This window comes from Phacochoerus africanus, chromosome 11 (assembly GCF_016906955.1).
Source record: "Phacochoerus africanus isolate WHEZ1 chromosome 11, ROS_Pafr_v1, whole genome shotgun sequence".
NCBI classification, from domain to species: Eukaryota; Metazoa; Chordata; class Mammalia; order Artiodactyla; family Suidae; genus Phacochoerus; species Phacochoerus africanus.
This window is the reverse complement of record NC_062554.1, coordinates 54,992,787-55,016,224: the sequence shown is the minus strand read 5'-3', so window position 1 is coordinate 55,016,224 and position 23,438 is coordinate 54,992,787. Positions and strand designations below refer to the sequence as shown.

At 46.0% G+C, this 23,438-nt stretch overlaps 1 protein-coding gene across 8 annotated transcripts in view; it reads left to right on the top strand.

Annotated features, from left to right (window-relative positions):
* ETS1 (ETS proto-oncogene 1, transcription factor) overlaps window positions 1-23,438 on the top strand; it is a 132,641-nt gene that overhangs the window by 48,499 nt on the left and 60,704 nt on the right. For 2 of the 8 annotated variants that reach the window (XM_047753602.1, XM_047753596.1), the window contains exon 1: window positions 18,808-19,284. The exons of 4 other annotated variants lie outside the window; for them this stretch is intronic. In XM_047753602.1, the coding sequence (XP_047609558.1) occupies window positions 19,203-19,284 (82 nt within the window). In that variant the 5' untranslated portion in view covers window positions 18,808-19,202. Of the gene's footprint in view, window positions 1-18,806; window positions 19,285-23,438 lie in introns of those variants that run through there. 2 more of the 8 variants (XM_047753598.1, XM_047753597.1) reach the window with 2 other exon arrangements.

Here is a 23,438-nt window from a genome sequence, read left to right as displayed (position 1 = left end):
ATTCTGATAAATGGGTATTTGGGGTTGAGATTCTAAGTCTCATTTGCAATGGGAATTTTTTGAACCTGAAAAATGCCCCCAAATTGCCTTTTACTGTTATTTTGAGCCAGATGCTCTCAAATATTTTGCATATATTATCTTATTTAAATCTTACCAAAACAGCCTGTGAGTCATTATTAGCTGCATTTCATAGACAAGGAAGCTGAGCTTTTACATAATTAAAGTAACGTGCTCAAAGTTACATCATTAGTGAGTTACAGACCCTGAATTTGAGCTCAGGTCAGCCTGATTCATTAGCCTAGTATTCAATACCATGCTGAGACTTGATCATATTATATGAAATAATAGTAACCAGGAATAGGAAACAGAAAGCAGCCACTATGTGTGCAATTTGTGAAGAATGCAAAATTGGAACATCCAGTTATACTAAACGACTATCAGTTTCCTCATATCTAAATAGGAACGTGGGAGTTCCCCTTGTGGCTCAGTGGAAACAAACGTGACTAGTATCCATGAGGATGGAGGTTCGATCCCTGGCCTCGCTCAGTGGGTTGGGGATCTGATGTTGCCGTGAGCTGTAGTGTGGGTTGCAGACGAGGCTTGGATCTGGCGCTGCTGTGGCAGTGGCATAGGCCGGCAGCCGTAGCTCCGAATCGACCCCTAGACTGGGAACTTCCATATGCCATGGGGGCCACCCTAAAAAGCAAAAATAAATAAGTACGTAAGTAAATAAATAAATAAATAGGCACCATCCCCTTACCTCCTGTATTACAATTAAACCAAGACAAACAGTATTCAATTTTGAAGTTACTCCAGTGTATTTTTAACTCCAAGAAGAAAGAAAAAAAAAATCAGCAGACTTTTAAGGAAAAAGTCGTCATAATTTTATGAATTAGTTGTGTAAATCTCAACTTCATGCAAATGTGCTTGCCAAGACATGGACATCAGTATTTCATTTTCATCCTTTTTTGTCTTATCTTTCATAAGTTTCAAAGTCATCAAAAGTTGTCTGGAAAATATCCTGAATTTATAGGGTTTACCATACAAAAGACTTTTAATAAAATTGATATGTTCAATTGGGGAAATAACAATTGATTACACTTTAAAAAAAAAAGAAAAAAAATAGTAAAAAAAATTGATATGTTCAATTCGGGCATCTTGAAAGGAATAACCACTGTGAAGACAAGAGAGTGGAAATACATGTTATATTGGAGATGTCAGTACATAGAAATCAAGCCCCCACACCTCCCCCCATTTCTTTTGACTCTCTCCCTCCTTTCAGGTGTTCACTTGCCTGTGGTGAAGAATTTGGGGTCTGTGGCTTTACGACAATGGGATATTTCCCAGAAGGTACTGTTTGTGCTTTGGGAATGCCATGTCCTCCTTGTCATGGAGCCTCTGCTGGAACATGTTATTATAAAATCCCAACATACATATACAAATGGAAAAAAGTGATTATAAATATGTTTTGTGACCAGCTGCTCTTCTTTGTAACGCTTCCTCGCATTTTCCTGCTGCAGCTGTGAGGGAGATGTGAGGCAGTCTGAAGGTTATGAGTGCAGGAGTCTATTCCGTGTCAGTTTCCCTCGCCCCTTAGTTCCCATGGGAAGGGAGCTGACTGCTTCCTCCCTTTCCCTTAATCCCCAGTCCTGATCTCATTCCTCCTCTGGTTCATCCTTGAGCTCATGCAGATGCATCAGTTGGGGTCCTCCTACTGTATCTACTTCCCAGCGACAGTTTGGCTTCATTCTGTTCGGAGGGAGTGGAGATGGGTAGGAATTAATGTGTTCATGGGCTTCTCTTCACCACACTGTGCCTTCCCTCCTTCTCCCCCTACACACGCTTGCTTGGTGGGAAAATTATGACTCAGCTGGTTTGTGATACGTCAGTGATAAAAGGTCTAATAAGAAATCCAGCAAATGATGACAGAAGACTTGGCAGGAGAAAACCACAGTTGAAAGTCACCAAGTGGTCGGGGAGAGGAACTTGGGACACAGAAATATTTAAGAGTTGCGTGAATGTGTGCCGTCAGTATTTTGCACAGCTGACTTGGATCAGGGCACGCTAATTTGGAGCGTCTCTATCCCCCGGACTTGTGCTGCATGCTAAGGGCTGGGAGGCTTGTCGTCCTCCTGGACATTTCTCCTGGACTGTGAGATGATGTGGATGGAAGTGAACTTCCAGGCTCTACAGGGTAAAACGTGGCTGATCTTCCAATCAGAGGAAAGGAGCCATGTTAACTCACATTTAGTTCCAAGGATTTAAAAAGGATTTAAAATGATCCAAACTGCATGAAGAGAGTGTGAAAGGGGGGTTTCCTAATTGCTCTTCTAAGGGATCCCTTTTGCAGAATTACATGGCCGGCCTACCCTCAAGTCCTTGCTTACATAACCTGCTAACTATCAACACAGCTATTTCCTACAGTCAATTCCAGGCACTTCCTGGTCCTAATGAGAGGTTTCTTATGTGTCTTGATTTGTCTATATTATGCTTTTTAATATGCCTCCAAACCACATTTGGATTTAGAAAGCAGCTATTGCTATTACACATAATGTGCGCTATTTTCTAAGACCTTAATAATAGTGTGTTACCCACTGTATTTAATTCTCGTACCCAACATCTCCTTGACAGTACTCATATTTACAATACGTATTTCTGATCTTGTGTTTCTACTGTTTGATTAAAGTGCACTAATTATATATCTCTAAATCTGATATTTCTATTTGATTAATACTATGGCGTTCACTCCTCCATTCATTTCTGATCATTCTTCTCTTTCTGCCATGTTTTCGATGTATCTTTGTTGTTAACAGTTTATTTCTGCCTCAGAGTTTATTTGATCTGTCCTTAATAAATTAACAGGTGTGATTTTTACAGGCTCCACGCTCAATGGCTGCTTTGTATTCATACCAGGGCGTCCTTGAAGAGGAAGATCTATATAAAAATGTATATCTGTTTGTCTTCATTTATAATCCTACTTTTTGCATAACTTCGAGGTCTTGGATGAGTTCCTCAATGCCAGATCTAAAAATGGAGGCGTACCATGAAAGGCAAGAAATAAAGAGCTTATTGCCAGCCAGAATCTAATTTTACAGCTTTCAATCCATTATGATCATTAGTAAGGGGGTATTCCACTTGAGCAAGTGGAGGCTTGCCAGCACAAAGTGGCTGCCAAATGAGTGGCAGCGTTATCTCCTGGGATCTCAGGTTGGAAATTCTGCACTCCTTTGCTGATATGATTCCTTATTGCTGCAAGATGGCATCTTCCTCTCTTTATATGCCTTGCTCTCCTCTCCATAGAAGGCACCCTCACATATTAGAAAAACACATCTCTCTAAACATTGAGATTGTGATGGTATAAGAACAAGGGTGGAATTGACCCCAAATGTCATGGTGCGTGGAAGTTAATTTATACAGGACCCATTGGGGAAGGTCTTTTGCTTTGCTGTAAGGCTTTGTTTTAGGGATGGGAATCATTCAATGACTTTGGCTGTTTTCAGATATTTGTGGATTTGGCAGAGTTCAAAATCTGCTTTGCCAAGTGCTTTAATTTTTTTTTTTTTTTTTTGGTTACTGCTAATTTTAAGGCCCATGAGTATTTCATGGGAAACTTAAATCCTATATGGGATTACTTTATAATTTAGTCATCCACTCATCTGTATGGGACATCCAACAAGACTGGTGAGTCTTCTTAAAAACACTTGGAAGGAGGAGTTCCCTTGTGGTGCAGTGGGTTAAAGATCTAGTGTTGTCATTGCAGTGGCTCCAGCCGCTGCCGTGATGCAGGTTTGATTCCTGGCCCAGGAACTTCGGCATGCCCTGGGTGTGGCCGAACCAACACACACAAACACTTGAAAGGAAAGGTTTGGATTGTTTAATGATTAAATGAGCTACAAATCTCAAAGACTGGAGTTGGTTTGAAAAGTGAAGCGCTAGGAGTTCCTGTTGTGGTGCAGCAGAAATGAATCCAACTAGGAACCACGAGGTTGTGGGTTCCATCCCTGGCCTTGCTCAGTGGGTTAAGGATCTGGCGTTGCTGTATCTGTGGCGTAGACTGGCTGCTGTAGCTCTGATTTGACCCCTAGCCTGGGAACCTCTGTATGCTATGACTGCGGCCTTAAAAAGACCAAAAAAAAAAAAAAAAAAAGTGAAGCTCTAGAACTATTAAACATCTTTAGAAAATGGCTGGCCTGGTCTCCTTCCATTTTTTTTTTAAATATACATAATGATTTTTATTTTTTCCATTATAGCTGGTTTACAGTGTTCTGTCAATTTTCTGCTGTACAGCAAGAAGACCCAGTTACACATACATGTACATACACATTCTTTTTTCTCACATTATCATGCTCCATCATAAGTGACCAGATCTTTCCATTTTATAATTGAAAAATTTTTGTATCTGTAAAGTGTGTGTGTGTGTGAGGCTGGACGACGATTTCAAAGGGAGCGGGAACCATGTCATAACAATGCCCTTTTCCAGGTACGGAGAGCTGGCTATAGTGGAGCTAGAAGTGGGCCTGATTTTACCATCTTAGATCACTTTTACCATCAATTTCCAGGTTCATTCCTCCATTCATTCATCATTTCATACATGCAGTCATTTACTCAGTTATCTATTCTTTCCACATTTATGAAGCATTTACCTTGTCCCTAGGTCCAAGTCACTGTATTTTAAGCTGGAAAATGAAATATGAGTAGAATCTGGTTGGGCTATGGTTTTATTAAGGCAGGTAGCAAGGCTCAAGCAGAAGCCCTGAGGCTCTGATTTGAAGGCATTAAAATTTGAATAGAATCTGGTTGGGCTAAGATTATCTTAAAGAAGGTAGTGGAGTTCCCGTCGTGGCGCAGTGGTTAATGAATCCGACTAGGAACCATGAGGTTGCAGGTTCGGTCCCTGGCCTTGCTCAGTGGGTTAACGATCCGGCGTTGCCGTGAGCTGTGGTGTAGGTCGCAGACGCGGCTCGGATCCTGCGTTGCTGTGGCTCTGGTGTAGGCCGGTGGCTACAGCTCTGATTGGACCCCTAGCCTGGGAATCTCCATATGCCACAGGAGCAGCCCAAAAAATGGCAAAAAGACAAAAAAAAAAAAAAAGCAGGTAGTAAGGCTCAAGCAGAAGCCCTGACTTGAAGGCAGTTAGTGATGAGAATACAATGGAGGAAGTGCCCGATTTTATCCTGAAGACCTAGGAAAGCTTCGGGGTGATGAGGGGTGTGGGGGATGTGGGGTGAGTGTGCTGTTTGGTGCTGTTCTTGATGGATGTGGTGGGACGGGGGGCAAGTGGACCAGGACCTTCCAGAAAGGGAAAGGCCTGCAAAACACACAAAACAGTGAAGCACGAGGATAAGTTCAAGGGATTCCAGCAAGTCCAGGATTGTTGGAGAGCAGGGTCCCTCAGGGGAAAGAAGGTGGAACGGAGCTGAAAGATGGGCAGGTGGCCAGTTCGGGTCATTTGGGCTACGCTTGGATTTCATCTGATTAGCAGTCACAGTCTTTGAAGGAATTTGTTATTTCTACATCATGTCAAAAAAAAATGGGTTGAAATGTTCTATCGCATCTCTGCTTTTCCAAGAAGCTTGTGCTTCTCTTTTACACAGGTCTGGGCAGGGGGCAGCCCATGCCCTCTTGGCTGCGTCTCCCTCAGGCTCTTCTACTTCCGTGGAAAGTCCTTAAGAGAAGCCCTACTGCTGGGGTCGCAGCAGCCCTTTCAGAATGTCCTGTGGATGGATTCCCACCAAAGAGTTTATGTTGTGACAGACATATTGCCTTCCCCAATCATTTATTTGCAAAATAGTACAGGATTTGTTTGTTCCTTTAAGCTGGAGATGATCCAGGTTTGAGCCCTGAACGAATATGGAGCAGGAAGGCTCTAAGGAACCCAACAATGACACCCATGAGGTGGCTTTTCAAAGGCCAGTGATTGGCGATGGGGAACTAGAAGAAGTGGCACATTAGCTAGTCTCTGGGTCCTTTGCTCTGGAGGGAGGAAAGCTAATCAGCAGACCTGCATGGGGAGAGAGGCGTGTTATTTAATTAGCTTTACAATGGGCTGACTTGAAGGCACGTGGTGGTTTTAATAGAGGGAGATAGATGTCCTTTTTTGCAGGGCTAATTGTTGGGAAAAAGCAAGGCCTTTGTTCAGGCCCAGCATGAGGGCTCTGATCTCTTGGAGCCTAGGGCTGCCCCTGCTTATAATTTTAGACAGAGCTATTCAAGGCTGCTCTGTAGAGAAAAGAAGAACAAGAACTGTATTGTGTAGGCAGGACCCGTGCCCAAACCTCCCCAAAGTCACTAGGAAAAAAAAAAAAAAAAAAAAAGGAGAGTGAGAGGACCCAGCCATGGGCACTTTAGAGTATTTCCCCATCATTTATTTGCCATGGTTGTTGGAAAGGGCAAAGCTACACTTTATTCAATGTGGAGCTGAGGTGGGGTGACTTAACTAAACACTCTCAGAAATCCAATTAAGTCCCCATTCCCAATGAAATGGCATTCGTCTTGCCAAATGGAGCAGGCAACCAGGGAGGAGACTCTGTGTGTTCCAGGCTGCCAGCCTTCGTGGCTAGATGCCAGGCACTGGCAGTGCCAGAATACAACGTAGGTAGCGGATGCCCCTGCATAGCAAAATCTGTGTGGCTGACTGGCGGCAGGAGGGGGATGATGGGAGGGGCTAGGTGGGAGACCCTAATTTAGGGTTCAGCTGGTCGGCACAGGTAGGGACACAAGCAAGTGAAACACTTCATCCGGACTCCAGGAGGCAAGTCCAAGCTGGGAGGGGGTGGGGGTGCCATGTGGGTCCAGAATTCTGTAACCCATAGGCATGCCTATGGCACAGTTGGAGATGGTTTTTTTGTTTGTTTGTTTTTTGTCTTTTTGCCATTTCTTGGGCCGCTCCTGCGGCATATGGAGGTTCCCAGGCTAGAGGTCAAATGGGAGCTGTAGCCACCAGCCTACACCAGAGCCACAGAAACACGGGATCCCAGCCGCCTCTGCAACCTACACCACAGCTCATGGCAACACCAGATCCTTAACCCACTGAGCAAGGCCAGGGATCGAACCCACAACCTCATGGTTCCTAGTCGGATTCGTTAACCACTGAGCCACGATGGGAACTCCCTGGAGATGGTTAGAGGTTCAGGTTTACAGCCCAAGTCAGGTTGTTGGAGAACTTCAGGCTGTCAGAAATAAGATGAGATGACATAAGAAGAGACCAACGTGAAGTGAAGGCAACAGCATTCTGCTTCAAGGTGGGAGTAGTTTGGGAAATGCCTCAAACAGTACTGGAAAGAAAATTATGGACTTGGAGACTGGACTTGTGGTTGCCAAGGGGAAGGGGGAGGGAATGGGGTGGATTAGGAGCTTGGGGTTAATAGATGCAAACTATTGCCTTTGGAATGGATAAGCAATGAGATCCTGCTGCATAGCACTGAGAACTATGTCTAGTCACTTATGATGGAGCATAATAATGGGAGAAAAAAGAATGTGTACATACACGTATGTGCAACTGGGTCACCATGCTGTATGGTAGAAAAAAAATTGCATTGGGGAAATAACAAAAAAAGCCGTACTGGAGTGTGTGTGTAGGATTCTAAGTTAGTGACCAGCTCTGAAGCCACGCAGTAATGCCATTGGCTGGGAGTCTTGTATTGCTCAGTTTGTATAAAATCACTGAATCAAACCTCCAACCCAGAGTGAGCAGAACCCCGTACTGGAAGGAGTTCTTGAGGGTGTATGTTCCTCTCTATACTCCTAGTGTGCGATGTAGCCATGACTGTATGTTTAGAACGTTCCTTAACCACGTTTCACGTCTCTGTCACAGGGGAACCAACCCCCTTTCATCCAAGGGGGCTGGGGTCCGGATCTGCGTGATTTGCATAGTCAGAGTTAAAGTTATCTTTATTATTATGTTATGACTTTAATGGGATCACCATGTCCCCCATCTCTTTGTGAGCGCACTCCATGCCATAGCTTGCATTAACTTCCATGAGAATTTTATGGGAGTTCCCTGGTGGCTCAGTGGGTAAAGGATCCGGCATTGTCACTGCTGTGGCTCAGGGAACTGCCGTGGCTTGGGTTCAATCCCTTGGCCTGGGAACTTCTGCTTGCTGTGGGCACAGCCAAAAAAAAATTATGGTCATCAAAGCCAAAGCCACGATTCTGCTTTTGTCAATGAATAACACAGTGAAGTGTTTTTGAGGGCTCATTCTTCGTTAGACATAGTGCACGTGACTTGGCACATGTTTATTCCATACTCATATCCACTCCATGAACTGCACACTGCGATCAGCTCCATTCTATAGATGAGGCTTTTGGAGGCCAGGAGACAGAGAGTTAGAGAGTGGCCAGGCTGGCTCTCACTCTTGTCTATATGTTGCCAAACTTGTGTTTGTACTCACTCTACTCCACTGCCTCCTCAGTTATTTTAGAGTTCAAGTGCATTCCTTGTAGTTAGGAAACCAAAGCCTGAGAGTTGATCTAGTAAAAAGAAAACCTGCAGGACTTTGTAGGGGCTATTTGGAAGCAGGGACATTTATTTGGAGTTGTGTCCTTACCTCGACCCCTCAGTTCTGGTTCAGTTCAATTAAAAAAAAAAAAATCTCCAGGAGAGAAAATGTTAGCTTGCTAAAAATGAGGAGTACGTTGATGCTGGGTCCTTCCTGGATCTGGAAGGGTTGTTGCCAGCCATCTGGTCTCTTTCAGTGCTTGGAATTCCCTGAAAGAAAAGTCCGTAATCTTTTAGATTTTTAAAAATTCTGAACATTATTGAGAATTTTTAATTCCTGGAAAGGGCTCTCTCCTGGGAACCTGCCACAAGAGAAGCAACCGCCGTTTGCCTTTCCTCCCACAGTCTGCTGCCAGCTCCATCCAGCTGGCCCGCCCACCTCCCTCCCCAGCCAGTCCCTTGTGGTCCTTCCACCCAAGGCTTTTCTGTGATGAAGTCTTTCAAGATGGTTTCCTCGTCTGGGGAGAACACATGTTTCTGATCCATCTGATGAAATACATTTCCATTAAGAAATAACTTCTCTGTTTTCCACTTTCTTCCTTCTCCACCTTACCTATCATGACCTATCATTTCAAGCCCTGAAGGCTTGAAAGGGCTTCCCTGGCCCCGACTGATTACATGGCGCCTCCGTGCACGTCACACATGCGGGATGTGCCTCTCGCCTCCTCATCAACTCGGAGGAAGAAAGGTTTTCGTTGTACAGGAGCCAATCCAGATAGATGAGATGTGAGCCGGGGTCTGCTCCACTTCATGCGTCATCGCCGGGACCATCCACTGCATTCTGACTCCTTGGCGAGGGGTGAGGCAATGTGCAGAGTGCACCCAGCTGGCCTCTTGTAAATTAAAGAAGCCTTCATCTCTTTGACCCCGAAGAACAGAGAATTAAATGCGAGCTGTAATCCTGGAGAAGTTGACATATCCCTTCTTGAGGTTGTTTTTCAACTGTCAACTTTCTGTCAGTGGCATATTTGGTGCTCGGTACACTCTAAATATGACTAATTACCCTGGCCACCCGAGAGTTGTTTTTATGGACTTATGTTCCTGCATGTTTATGAAACTCAGATTCTGTGCACATTTTTTTCAGGACTGTACACGTTCAAAAAGAGATTTGAAACAGCAAAGGACTTTAAAAAGGGCTCTGCAGTCTACTTCCTCTGTTTCTAGGGTTAGCATTGGCAAATGGAGGATTTGAACAGTCTTTTTTTTTTTTAATGGCCGCACCAGTGGTATATGAAAGTTCCCCGGGCCAGGGATTGAATCCAAGCCACAGCTGCCACTGGATCCTCTAACCCACTTTGCTGGGCCAGGGGTCGAACCCACACCTCCATAGCAACCCAAGCCACTGGTTCGGCTTCTTCACCCTTTCACCACAGCGGGAACTCCTGGTATAGAGTCACTTGGACACGGGGACATTGGGTTGAAGGATGCTTAAGGTAAGATAAGAAGAAATTCCTGAGTAAGATACTGGTAAATGCCAGCCTCACCTCACAAACTATTATGCTCTTTCCTGGCTAGTACGATGTTCTCAGTATGACACGTTCTGTGTTTTCTTGGGCCAATGATGTGGAACTAGGTCTGCAGGAAGTGATGTAAAATTATGTGTGTTCCTGATTCTCATCACCGCTTAGCAGCAATGGTCGACCCTAACCAAACACATATTTCCTTGGTTTCTGTGGTTTCAAATCAGTCTGCTTTTCTTTCTTTCCCTTTTTTTTTTTTTTTGGCTTTTTTGGCTTTTTAGCACCACACCCATGGGATATGGAAGTTCCCAGGCTAGGGGTTGAGTCGGAGCTGTACCCTCTGGCCTACTGCCACAGCCACAGCCACAGCCACGCCGGATCCTCAACCCAACGAGCGAGGCCAGGGATCCAACCCGCATCCTCATGGATACTAGGCTGGGTTCACCACTGTTGAGCTATGACAGGAACTCCCCAGTCTGGTTTTCCATTGCAACTTTTCCATTATCTATCAGCAAGTATAAGTAATTAAGGGCACAAAGGTGTCGCCTGCCAGGGTCCAGCCATTGAGAGAGGTTAGGTCTTCTTTACCTGTCCTTGTGCCACCTGCTAGGTGGTAGCATCTTCGTGGGCATTCCTTGCCCTCTCCCTTCCCATTTCCTCCCCATCCATCCCCATCCTCACTGGAGGGGTTGCCTACAGCATGGCCAAACAAATTTTAAAAATTTGTTTTTTTAAACAAATTTCTGGGGACCTGAAAAGTTAAGAGTCAATTTGAGAAGATAGGGGGGATTTGGAACAGGCATTGGATTCCAGATAAAGGGTTTAACTATTCTTTCTCACAAAGATGGAGAAAATTGGGTCCATTTCATACATCATTCTCCTAGCTCATGAATAACAGATAGAGCGATCCCACATCTTACCTTCGGAATAATCAGTGACACAAAAGATTCAACTTAACAGTTCAGAAATTCCCAAAGACTGCTACTGACAGTTTGAACAGTCTGCTGTGTAAACGTTCAGATGGCAACCAAACAACTGATTTACTTTGTGGTAAGCCAAGTGCCATTTTCACACAAGAAACGATACCTGTCTGCACACAGATGAAAAATAAAATGAGTATGGTGACCTTAAGCAACATTTTCCATGAAGGGCATGGAAGAGCAGAGGAAAACTTATCAAAGACTTTTTCAGTTGGAAAAGAGTCACCTTGTTTAACTTCACATTAGACCAAAAAAGTAAAAAAAATTAAAACCCCCTGATATTTCAGTGCAAGAGACACATTTGGAATTAGGATGTTATTTGTTCATTAATTAAATAATGTGCATACTTGATTGAGCTCCTACAGTCTTGCGCAGAGTTGAGCACCAAAGATATGATAGAAACTACGCACTGCCTTTGGAGAGCATAGGAGGCAGACGTGCGGATTTAGATATTCGCCTAGGGTGTGCTCCCACTGCTGAACCAAAGGGGAACCTTGTGGGGATGGGGAGGAAAATTCTTTATATATAGAAACTGTCCAGGTCAAGGAAACAATGAGAAATGCACTCTCAAACCTCTATGTTTGGTATAGATTTTCGGTTTCACCTGCCTTTGCCGCCTCTGTGCCCATCCCCAGGGATCCTTCCGGGACCATGCCCCGGGGATCCTTCCGCGACCACCTCTGGGGATCCTTCCGTCTACATTTTGCTCTGACTTCTTTGCAGCTCTTCCAGCTTGAGGTCTTCCTATTGATTTGTATTAGCGTTGTTCCTTGATCGTTGGCCATGGGGGTTCATGAAATTGGCTCTGTGAAGGTACTGGATACATTCACTTTGGAATCTTGAAGATCTAAGTCCCAGAAAGACAAGGACATAGAATGAATCCCTGGGATCTATTCCTCATGTCCCGCCTCCCAATCCTTCCACTGTTCTCGGCAAAGGTCCCCTCTCCTGTTTCCATCTGTACCGCCTTCCCCTTTACCCTCAGAGGTGTTTCTCTGTTCAGAGTGCTCTCTGCTGCCTCTGCCTAACTTCCAGCCCCAAGAGCCGGATGGAGGAATTCTCCACCCCACCTCTGCTCCTTCTTCTCTCAGGTGGTGCGTGCTGGTCCTCTGGGGTAATTGACTTGGCGTTTCAAAATGAAAAGGGGAAAAGAAAGGGGAAGATTCCACAATGAAATTATCTTAATTTGAGATTCAGACCACAACTGCAAAGAACATCTGTTTTGAAGTCTGGTGTTGTCTTTGTAACCCAAGAGAAAAGCAGGGTGAGATCAGAGGAAGGCCTTAGCCTTCCACCAGAGGAAGCCACCTGCAGCCTGGGGAGGGGGCTGGGATCCTGTGCTCCGAGGCTTCTGAGCTCCCTGCTGGGAGCTTGGGTCTCTGCTTCTGCCGTGTTATTAAGGACCATGTAGATTCCCCTGTCATTTGTGCTAATGCCATTATCCCTTGACCTCTTCCAGAGGCCAATTTAGGACAACTTGAATTGGAATTCAAATACAGGATACCCAGAGGCTCATGGGGTAGCCTGTAATCTGCACGATCCAAGCCCAGGAAGGAGGAAAAAAAAATCCCAAGAAATGAGCTCAGTTCGCCTGGAGGAAGCGTGCTGACCGTGGTGGGGACAGAGCCTTGGACCCTACGCCAGGCAGCACCTCACCTCCTTCTGGCATGAGCAGAGCCTGGGCTGCTGCGAAAGGAATACGTGATGTCTGAACGGGTAGATTTTAAAATGTCGCTTGCTCCGTGGATGCAGCCCATCCATCCCACATTGTTGGGGCTGCAGATGCAGCTGAATGGTTCATAATTACAGTCTAAAGAAACTGCAGACGGCAATAGAGCCAACCCAGACCCTTTCTCTCCTTACAGCCCACGCCAAGCTCTCCCCTAGGGGGAATGCTAGTGTGGTTAGCCTGTAGTGTGCTTGCCCAGAGACAGCGTCCGCTGCAGAGGAGCTTGATAGATTTCTAGAAACTGAGAATTCTAGGCATCACCTATCTGTTCCCCTGTACATTGTATCCTCCTTTATTTCTCAAGAGTGTCTGAGAACAGGCCAAGCTGAATGGCAGTGATTTCCCCAGCAGCGTGCTATCCATGCAACCCAAGGTGATGCCTGGAGAAGAGCTGTGATCAGGAGATCCCCTTCTAGAACCGCTGCTGTCTTTTCCGGGCTGCATGGCCTTGGGCAGAATGACTTACTCTCTGAGTCACTTTTTCCCTCTGGAAAGAGGAGGGCAGGACTTGACTGTCTCTATGAGATTCTATCCACCTCGAACATGTGACGAAGCCAAGACCTAAGGTTGTGTCTGCAAAGAGGCACTCCAAAGGTGATCTTCGGTCTGAATTTGAAATATAGCTTTTCTGTGACTTTTATTTATTTATTTATTTATTTTATTTTTGTCTTTGTAGGGCTGCACCAGTGGTATAATGGAGGTTCCCAGGCTAGGGGTCAAATTGGAGCTGGAGCTGCTGGCCTACACCACAGCCACGCCAGATCCAAGCCATGTCTGTAACCTACACCACAGCTCATGGCAATGCCAAATCTTTAAACCACTGAGCAAGGCCAGGGATTGAACCTGCGTCCTCATGGATGCTAGTCAGATTCGTTTCCGCTGAGCCACTCTGAGAACTCCTGATGTGTTTTATTTATTTATTTATTTTTATTTTTGTCTGTGACTCTTAAAACAAATACAAGTCTGCAGCTTTCTCTCCCAATCTCTCTCTCCCCTGGGATTTCTCAGGGGAGGCCAAAGCTAGGCAGGTTCCCACATCAGGACCTGAGGAGGGGGCTCGGGGAGATTTTTCAGTTAGACATGATCACTGTCTGTCTCTCTCCAGAAGACAGCTCAGGCAAAGAGAGGATTCACACCACTCCATAGAGGAGATTTTTATGTGGTGTCTCCTATGTCTTACCTTTTACTGGCTCTTAAGAGCAGTAACAATGATTTTAACTTTTTTTTTTCTTTTTAGGGCCGCACCCACAGCATATGGAGGTTCCAGGCTAGGGGTCTAATTGGAACTGCAGTTGCCAGCCTATGCCATAGTCACAGCAATGTAAGATCTGAGCCGCATCTGCGACCTATACCACAGCTCATGGCAACGCCGGATCCTTAACCCACTGAGGGAGGCCAGGGATTGAACCTGCAACCTCACGGTTCCTAGTTGGATTTGTTTCCGCTGTGCCATGATGGCAACTCCAACAGTGATTTAACTTTAATGGGGCTCTTTTTCTGAACTAGACACTACACTAAATGCTTTGCATTCATTCTCTCATCGAATCCTTCCAAACAACCTGACTTTAAAACAGGGAGGAATGGAGGCTCAGGCTTGTTCAGGTGTAGAAACGCAGCTGGTGAGTTGGTAGAGCTGGAATTCGAATCTGCCTTGTTCCAGAGCCTACATGACCCCATCCCATCTTGGTTTTATCATGGAGAGCTTTCCCAGGGCCAACAGGCCCCCAGTCCTCCCCTCGCCTCCCCACCCTCTCCTCCCGCTTCCCTCCTAACTTATCGCTCATTGTTTATTGTACCTTCTAAACAATAGTTAATGAGTCTGTATTACATGGTCCGGGAGAGCCAGGGGTGACTTTATTCCCTGAAACAGAGATGAGGCTGTGACACAAAAAGGTTAAGTGGCTTTGGTGAGGTCACAGAGGCAGCCCGCAGTCAGTGACAGCACAGCTCTGAGTCCCCACTTGGGTTCCTGAACTGACCCTAAGGCCTTTTGGCATCAGAGTTTAATTAAGAGAGTTCTTTTCATTTTCTCCAGTTTTCCATTTTATGGCAGCTCGATAATGGTAGATATGGAAGCCTCAGGCGTCTTCCTCCACCGCCCCCCACCCCACCGCCTTGTGCTTCTCAGGGACTCAACTTATCACAGAGAAACCACTTGCTTTAGAGTTAAGCTTTAGAAGCCTGTTGCTGTGTGCGCCGGGGACTGTTGCCTTTTTCTCAGAGAAAAACAACCACAAACGCAAAGCAGGCAGGTTGTTAATTGAGGCCTTTTTTTTTTTTTTTTCAATCTTACATTTGAACCAGTAAATCAACATCTGTGAGTCATAAACTTGTTCTGGATCAGCCGTTAGTGGTCTGAATGTTTTTGCACCTACCTCTAATAAAGCATATTTTAGCTCAAAACTCAGCGATTCTTCAGTTTGTTGACGTTCAAGATGCAGGAAATAGACAGATAACTTTTTGTAGCACACTCCTGGAGTGGGAGAGTCTCTTTTCCAGGATTGTTTAAAATTAGGTGTATTTTTATATTTCTTTCTTACTGAAGTTGGGGTGAAATTGAAGGAGGCATATGAAAGAGCAAGTTTATGTTTTTTGCATTCTCTGTGTTTTTGAGGGAATTCTTGTAAAGATGTGACTGTTTCCTTGATATCACTAACATCTAACTTCTCACCCCGTCACTTAACTCCTGCTGTCTTTTCTTAACCCTTTTGACATGATGCTTCTAGTGTAAGGAGTTTCAGCAATTGCTGGATGTGATTCTCTTAAGTCTTGGGAAAGTCTGAGAGCTCAAATCGGTTTTCTCCAAAGTGCAGGAGGTGCAGGCTGCTGCCTTACAAGCCAAAACAAAGTCGTTCTTTAGTTGGTTTTTCTTGAGTACCTTAAAAATCAGATGGAGTCTTTTTTTTAAAAAGTTCAACATCAAGCAAAACTGAATAATGTATTGTTTAGAGATACAGACATACACGGTAAAACAAAAATTTTTTTTCAGGACCACACCCTCGGCATATGGAAGTTCCTGGGCTGGGAATCAAATCTGAGCTGTCTCTATGCCACAGTTGTGGCAATGCTGGATCCTTAACCCCCTGCAGCTGGCTGGGGGAATCCAACTGGTACCTTAGCGGTGGACCGGAACTGCCACAGAGACAAAGCCTGATGCTTAACCCACTGTGCCACAGTGGGAACTCCAAGAATTGTTTTTTTTTTGTTTGTTTTTTTAAGACAAGGGAATTATAAACATCAAATTCAGGGTAGCATTTGCCTTTGGGAAGGAGAAATAGCCAGCTTCAAAGGTATTGGCTATGTGGTATTTCTTGAGCTGGTGGTAGGCGCATGGGTTTTTATCTTTGTTATCCTTAAAAAAAAAAAAAAAATCAGATGTAGTTTTGAAACAACTTGCCCAAGGGGATGGAAGCCCAGGCTCAGCTGATTTTGTCTTGTTAGTCGGGAAACTGAGACACAAATGAAGCTGAGTGGACAAGAATGCTGGGCAATGGAGCTTTTGCTCTGAGGTATGGGACAAAGGCCAGACTTGGGGTGAGCGGCTGACATGTCTTTAGTTCCTTTTCACAAGCCATAGCGTATCAAGCTCACGTAACCTTTGAATTAGAAAGCATTGGTGGCAAAGTAAAAGCCCCTGGTGACCAGGAAGTCTGGTCAACGCATATTTATCGAGCATCTGCAATGTGTCAGTCCCTGGGCTAGGCACCGTGCTTTAGGACATGGTAAGTTAGAAATACCATCTGAAGTCAATAAGCACATTTAGAGAAAACTGCTTGTGTCCTGCAGAGAAAAAACATTTCATTTATCGAAACTGGTTAATCAAATGTGATCATTGTAGGCCTGATTGGATTATTAATATCCCAAATGCGTAAAAATATTCTAACGTGTCCCTTCTAAGTGGTCCTTGTCCTAAGAGACGTTTTAGCCAGATCCCAGGTTAGATGCACATTGTCTGATAACATCAATATTCACCACTGGCAGGAGTAACTTTCCTGCTCTGTGGTGCCCCTGGCTGTTTCCCAAATCCAATTCCCTGATTTGCACAGTCCAACTTTTGAAGCTTCTGTGCTTCAGGACTGAGTTTGAAAGGATGATTGACAAGTTGCACTTGTCATCATTGAAGAATTAAAGGGATCAATTCCCCCTTTGCTGGAGTGGACAGTGTTTACGGATTCATCACAGTGGGGCTCTTTTAGTGTCTAATTTTGGGGGGTTTTAGCAGCCGTGTTTAGGCTAGCCTGGGGGAAAAAAGCCAAGGAACGGACCGAGGGGGAGAGACAGGACTTGCTCTGAGGAAGCTGTGTCTGAAATAGAATACTCACACCTGGACTGAAAAACACCAGCCTTTCCTTAATACAACATCAGTAGAACAAAATTCCCCAAAGCAACTCTTGATTTGCACAGTTCTTTTGCTGATGTATTCCTAGCTGGTAATGCAGGATTGTTTCAAGATCCTTTGCTTTGCTGCCCATTTGGATGTGTAAATGTACAATCCATTCATTGGCTGTTTCTCCCAGCTTTCCCAGGATCAGACGGGTCTGTTCTTGTTGTCTGGGGCCACCGTGGCTTTCCCGAATCTTTTGGAAACACAGCTGGATGATAGCAATCCTTCGAAAATTAGGATTATCACATGCAAATACTTTCCTCTGGTCACTGGAGGAAGGGCATAACCTCAAGTGTGAACCAGAAGCTGGAGATTTATTTCCTGTTCTTGGCTCTTTCCCTCCTTCGCTGTGGGAGACCTCTAAGTTTCTACTACTTCAAGGGGACAAAACTGGAATTAGATGACCGTAAGCCAGGGTGTTAAAACTTAGAGGCAGATGTTATAGTTACAGGCAAGGTGGGAGTTCAACATGTGCTTAAAAATCAGGAAACAGTATTAAAAATAGCTTTCTCTGAGGGTGTTCAGAAAGATTTATGTTTAATCTTTTTGTTCATCAAATATAGATAGCAGTGCCCAACTCCAGCTGTACAGGTGTGTCTGTTTGCACCTCTCTACTGGTTAATTTGTTAAAGAAGACCGATGAGCTCCACTTATGATAACCAATATGCCAGTGGTAGATCATCGATTATGCGGTAACCTGTTGCGGTATCTGAAGCGTCTGGACTTTGCAGATGGGAGAGGGGGCTGTGTACTGTGATTGTCATGGTTGCCCATGATGCACTCTGGATACTGGAAAGCACAGAGCCTCTGCATCACTAGATGGTGGTGATAATAAGGTGGTCGGTTTTCTCTAATAGAGGATAACCTGTCGAAGGAAAGACAAAACTTTGGCCAATGGTGACATGATTAGAGGAACAGAATTATAGTTCTCCCTTCCACCCAACCACCGCTGTAGGGAGCCTGGAAGCTTAAGGAAGCCCTTGACTTCATTCTAGTTTGGGGGCCCTGTTCTCCAGTCTCCCAGTAATACAGACGTTGAGACTCTGCTCTGGGGTCTCCAGGAGGCTGTCTTGGGCTTGATCCTTGTCCAGGGCAGCTTGTGAGTGCTGCCCGCATCATTTCTTAACTGATTTCTTACCCACGACACGGGTGGGCTCTGACGATCCTAAGGCTCCTTCAGAGCAATGCAGTCCCCGTTCCTGAGTAACCAGCCTGAGTCCAATATTCTCAGAGCCCTTTGAGGACGCTGGCTTGGATCCCCAGAGCCTGCTCGCACGCACGCCCCTCCAGCCTCATGCCTCACGTCCTGTGTGTCAGTCTTTGTGAATGAATGATGGACACGCACTTGGAAAACTATGCCGCTCCTGGGAGGGGGCGGGAGCGGGTGACCAAGTCCTCAAGAATGCGTGGAGAATCGGACGGACTTTCCCGAAGGGCCAGTGCAGCCTCGGCACCCAGCCCGCCCTCCTGCTCTGGGCCATTCCCGCCCGACAAGTGGGCTATGCCGCCAGCCGGCTCAGCGCGCGGCTCCTCAGCGGCCCAGCGGCTGGGCTTGGGGTACAGAGGGCACTGTGGGCGCGGAGCTCCGCCCCGCCTTCCTTTCGGTTTGGGCCGCCGCCGGCGATTGGCCGAGGGTCCCGGGCCCCGCCCCGGCCGCGCCCGCCCCTCGTCGCCCCGCCCCTAGGCCCGCCCCCCCGCCCCCCCACCCCCGCTGGGATCCTGGGGGAGGGGGCCGGGCGCGCAGACCCTGGGCCGGGGCTTGGCGCCGCAAGCAACGCCCCAAAGAGGAGGGGAGAGCGCGCGGGCGAGGAAGGGAGACGGCTCGGTAGCGAGGGCGAGGGCGAGCGCAGGCGGCTGCCCGCCTAGAGGAGGGAGCCGGGCGAGGGCGAGGAGGGAGCCGGCGGGGCGCAGGCGAGGCGGGGACCGGGCGCGCGCACTTTTCCCGCAAAGTGCCAACTACCCGGGAGAGAGTTCCGGGCGCTCATCTCTGGGCGCGGGGGAAAGTCAGCAGTCAGCGGGAATTTGAGATTTTAGGAAAGAAAGTCCGATCTCCCGGTCCCCTTTCCCTTGTTACCGATCCCTATTAAAAAGAAAAACAACAGGAATAACAGCAAACTTGCTCTAGTCTTGTCTGTACCCCATTCCTGGCACCATGAAGGCGGCCGTCGATCTCAAACCGACACTCACAATCATCAAGACGGAAAAAGTGGATCTGGAGCTTTTCCCCTCCCCCGGTGAGTGGTGACTGCCAAGCCCCCCACCCCAGCTCTTGGCTGACTGGCCAGGGATCCCCTCCACTTCTTCCCCCTCGCTCTTCCTTTCCAGGCAGGGGGCAATGCTGGTGGCAGCTGGGAGGGGTAGAGGAGAGGAGGAGGACTGTTGGTGGCCCGCGACCCTAGTTTGGGGGGTGGTATTTATTTTCACAGCTGTGTTTTTGTGAGTAGTGGGGTAAAGCTGATAGAATGTCCAGCACCCCCATTCCTGCTTTTTTATTTTACCAAACGAGCGGGAACCTTCTGGCCTTATTCCTTAACGTTGGGGGTGGACCCTGCCACAGAGGACATCGTCCCCTGACCCTGCAGTCATCCCCCAGTGTTGGAGCTGGACGGAGGGCCAAAACGGCATCTAACTGGCTGGCCTTCAAGCACATTTTCAAATGTCTTGCCTTCCTGAGCTCCCCTGTCACATGTCCTTGTGCTATCTAGCTCCTCTTTTCTGGGTTGAGGACAAGGAGATGAGAGGAGGACGGAAAAGATCATCTTAACTCCAGGAAACATCCCAATTCTGTTCAAGGAGGTCACTAGCTTTATCCATCTTTCTAATCTGCAATAAACTTGGCCCCTGGTACCAAAGACCTGTGAGAAGAGGGAAAACCTCCCAACAGCAGACGTGACTTTGGGTCTTTGGTTGGTGTGTTATCCAACTCTTGGATGTGAGGGATTCGAAACAGAGAAGGATGGAAAAGAAATTTTATTTTGTCTTAAAACACAATTTTTTGGTGCTAGGCAATTTAATGGACTCTTGCTTTCCGAAATTCCTGGAATAAGAGCAATTTGAGAAGAGAAGATGCTTTCTTTTAGGGTAGGGTGCTGCCAGCTGTCCTTAGAGGCTCGTGATTTTGGAGATAAAGGTATATAGAAAGATGTAGAGAGAGAAGGTGAGACTTTCTGGAAAATATAATGAATTGCACTAACAGACTGCTCTGTTCTATTCGATTATCAATCAGTTGAGCTGCTGCTCCCTGTGATTAACACCTCTTTGCCTCCTCCATAATTAGGTGCTTCTTTTAACCCTTTCTTTATCTTTAAACTTCCACCACACACGCCGAGCTGAGGTTTTTGTCCTTTGGAGATCCTTCAGAAATTGTAATAAAGACATGGTCGTGTCCTTTCCTCTTAGACTCCCTAACATTCAAGCCCAGTATTGCTCACTGGGAAGTACCCCAAGACTAAGCCCGTTTGTTGTCAGAAGGATACTGCGATGAACTGGAACCTCGGAGATGTTTCAGATGCATAGAGCTACTGTCCAGAGATGATGTTGCCGTGATAGTTGTGTACACGGGTTCAGGGCAGCCAGGAGAAATTCAGTTAGTCACAATTGATTCAAGCCATGTATAGAGGAAGTGAAAGGATAGTTCCCAGCAAAGATAGATCTCGTCCTTTTCTTTAGTATGGCTTGTTTATGTGCATGTTTATGGGGAAGAGACAGATGTGGTCGTCTGGGAAATATCGTGTAGATATGTCAGTCCGTGAACTTACAATGGATGTGGTGTGCTGGGAAATTAAAAGAGCCCCTAGCAACGCATGTTTTAGATCACAGTAAACAGCGGAGGCATTTCTTGGGGGGGGGGGTAATTTAATAGTAAATATTGAAGTAAATATTGTAAGTATTGTAAATATCGGAGATCTTAAGTATATGGTTCTATTCTGTTGGTTATTGATAACAATAAACCCAGAGCAAGGAACTATTCATAGCTTTCCCATCGGTAAAAAGGGGACAATGAGGCCTGGCGTTGCAGTCATCATCATTATAATAAATGCCTTTCCAGCGCCTCTTTTTTGCAAAAGAAGGTTTTCAAGCCACTGATTAGATTTTATCAGCAACCTTTCAATACAACGACCAAAAAGCGGATCAAAGAAATTGAGCAGTCTCTGCCATTCCTGGTAATGAGATTTGCTTTCTGGCGCTATCTTGGGGAGAATAAAGAGAAAAACTTGAAAAGATATGTAGACTGTAATAACAAGTTTCAGTTAATTTTTTTTCCGGGCTTTTTAGTAGCATAGATGAAAATTTTATACCCATATCTCAGAAAGGGAAATAGAGGCCCAGAGAAGGTAAGTTACTCACCTAAGAATATCTAGTGAGCCAGCAGCTCAAGTAAAAGGCGTCCCTGTTTTTACCTTCTCGGTGTACGTCGCCTTGAGTAATACTGCAAGTTGCCTCTGTAAAGCTCAGCAGAGGAACTTCAGTTGAGACTTAAGCTTGCAGGTGCAAGGATGGAGGAAGCATCGACCAGAGCTGCCTGCTTTTGTTGGTGGGAAAGGACCCTGGCTAAGTGGGGATTTGCTTTGCCCATCAGACCATATAGGACATGTTTAAAATTTAACTTCTCACAACATGGCTTTCTATCTACAGCTGTGACATAAATATTTGTCAGAATGATTGTTGTTTAGTTTCTTATGTGTGGAGACACCAGTTGGGGTATTTACCTGGTTTGAATAATTAAACCAGGATCCTCTCTACCCCAGTGTATGAGAGCAGGAGAGAGGCAGGAGGGAGGCTGATGTCCCAGCATGAGTCCTAGGTCATTTGTCTGCCTCTGTGGCTAGGATCCCATCAAGAACCTTTATTCACTTCCGGGTTGGGACCTCACAAGATTTTTGACAACTTTAAGTACCAAATTAACATATACTCGGAAATCGCATTGGCACTGAATTTTCTTTGTACCTGTCAAGGGAGATGTATCATTTTGATGGCAATAGGTCATTGTCAGGTTCTCAGAGCTTTCCTGGGTTAAGACAAACAAAGCCATCAAGTGTCCCTTGGAGTTCCCTCCTGGTGTGGGGTTTGCTGAGAAGGGGTGGAAGCTGGGTGCCAAAGCAAATGCATTCCCTCGCCACTTCATTTTTCCTCTCCTTCCCCCCTCCACCTCCTTGGTGAGGTTAGCATGATACCAGGGAAGAGCAGAGTTCTAATTCTGGATGTTTCGCTCTTTTACAAGAATGAAAGGATTAGTTCCTCTCCTACCCTAGGAAAGGCTGTCTGTTCCTCCGGGGACCTGGATTGTCCTTAGAGACAGGAAGAAGCTCTGTCCCTCTCCCAGTCCCTTGGATCAGTCTTTGTATCTTCATCAGTGCAGACAAGAAAGAAGGGCAGGACTGCCAGGCTCTTAGGGCTGCTTGTTCACGTTCACCGTGCTTCCAGACCCCCCTGGACCAAGCTCCGTCAGTGACTCTGAGCCCAGGGCTTCAGAGCAGGGACTCTGGAGCCAGCCTGTCTGGCTTTGAATCTTAGTTCTGACACTTCCTAGCTGTGTGCCTTTGGACAAATCACTTAATCTCTCTGTGCACCAGCTCCTGCATCAGTAAAATGAGTACGATCCTCATTCTGTCTCATAGGGGTTGCTATGAGAATTAAGTCTATTACTGTGTGCAGCTCTTAAAACAGGGCTGATCTTTAATGACAAAAATGACCTGATGGCTGTAGAATTTTCAAGGGATCCTTGAAATGTTTCATAGGGGCTACAGCTGTCTCTCTAACACCTCCCCGATCTCTTATTTGAAGGGAAGGGAGACTGGAGTTAAAGAGAACTTGGCCCCTTGCCTTGGTGAATCTCACACTCCATTCTGTGCCCTGGCAGGACACACAGCGAGCCAGGTAACTCTCAGTGTCTGAGCATCTCTGCGGCTCAGCTCTTAGTTCCAGGCACAGGGGTCTGTCCTCCACTTTGGGTGATGGAGGTTGTCAGGGTTGCCCGAGAGCCAGAAGGCAACCCAAACTAGGGTCCGAGGCACATTTACAGGCTTGATGGAAATGAGAGTTTTTCAGTTATTCAGGGTTGGGAAATGCATCATGTCCAGTTATTATAAAGTATCTCACATCTTATTTATTTATTTGGTTGGCAGAGCTTACATTCCTGGCATTTTTGCTTGGTTTGTACTGCTGGTTTTTTTTTTTTTTTTTTGTCTCTGTAACTTTTTTTCTTTCTTTCTTAAAGAGACCAGACCACCCTGTAGGAGGATCACCAGCCCGTGGTCAACCTCCCAGGGGTCACTTTGCTCTGGGGTCCATCTCAATCTCTGCACAACCGAGAGCTGGTTAGTGTAGGTCAGGATTTTCCAGGAAAGCGAGGCTCTGTATTGCACAAAGCACAGATAATTCTACAATG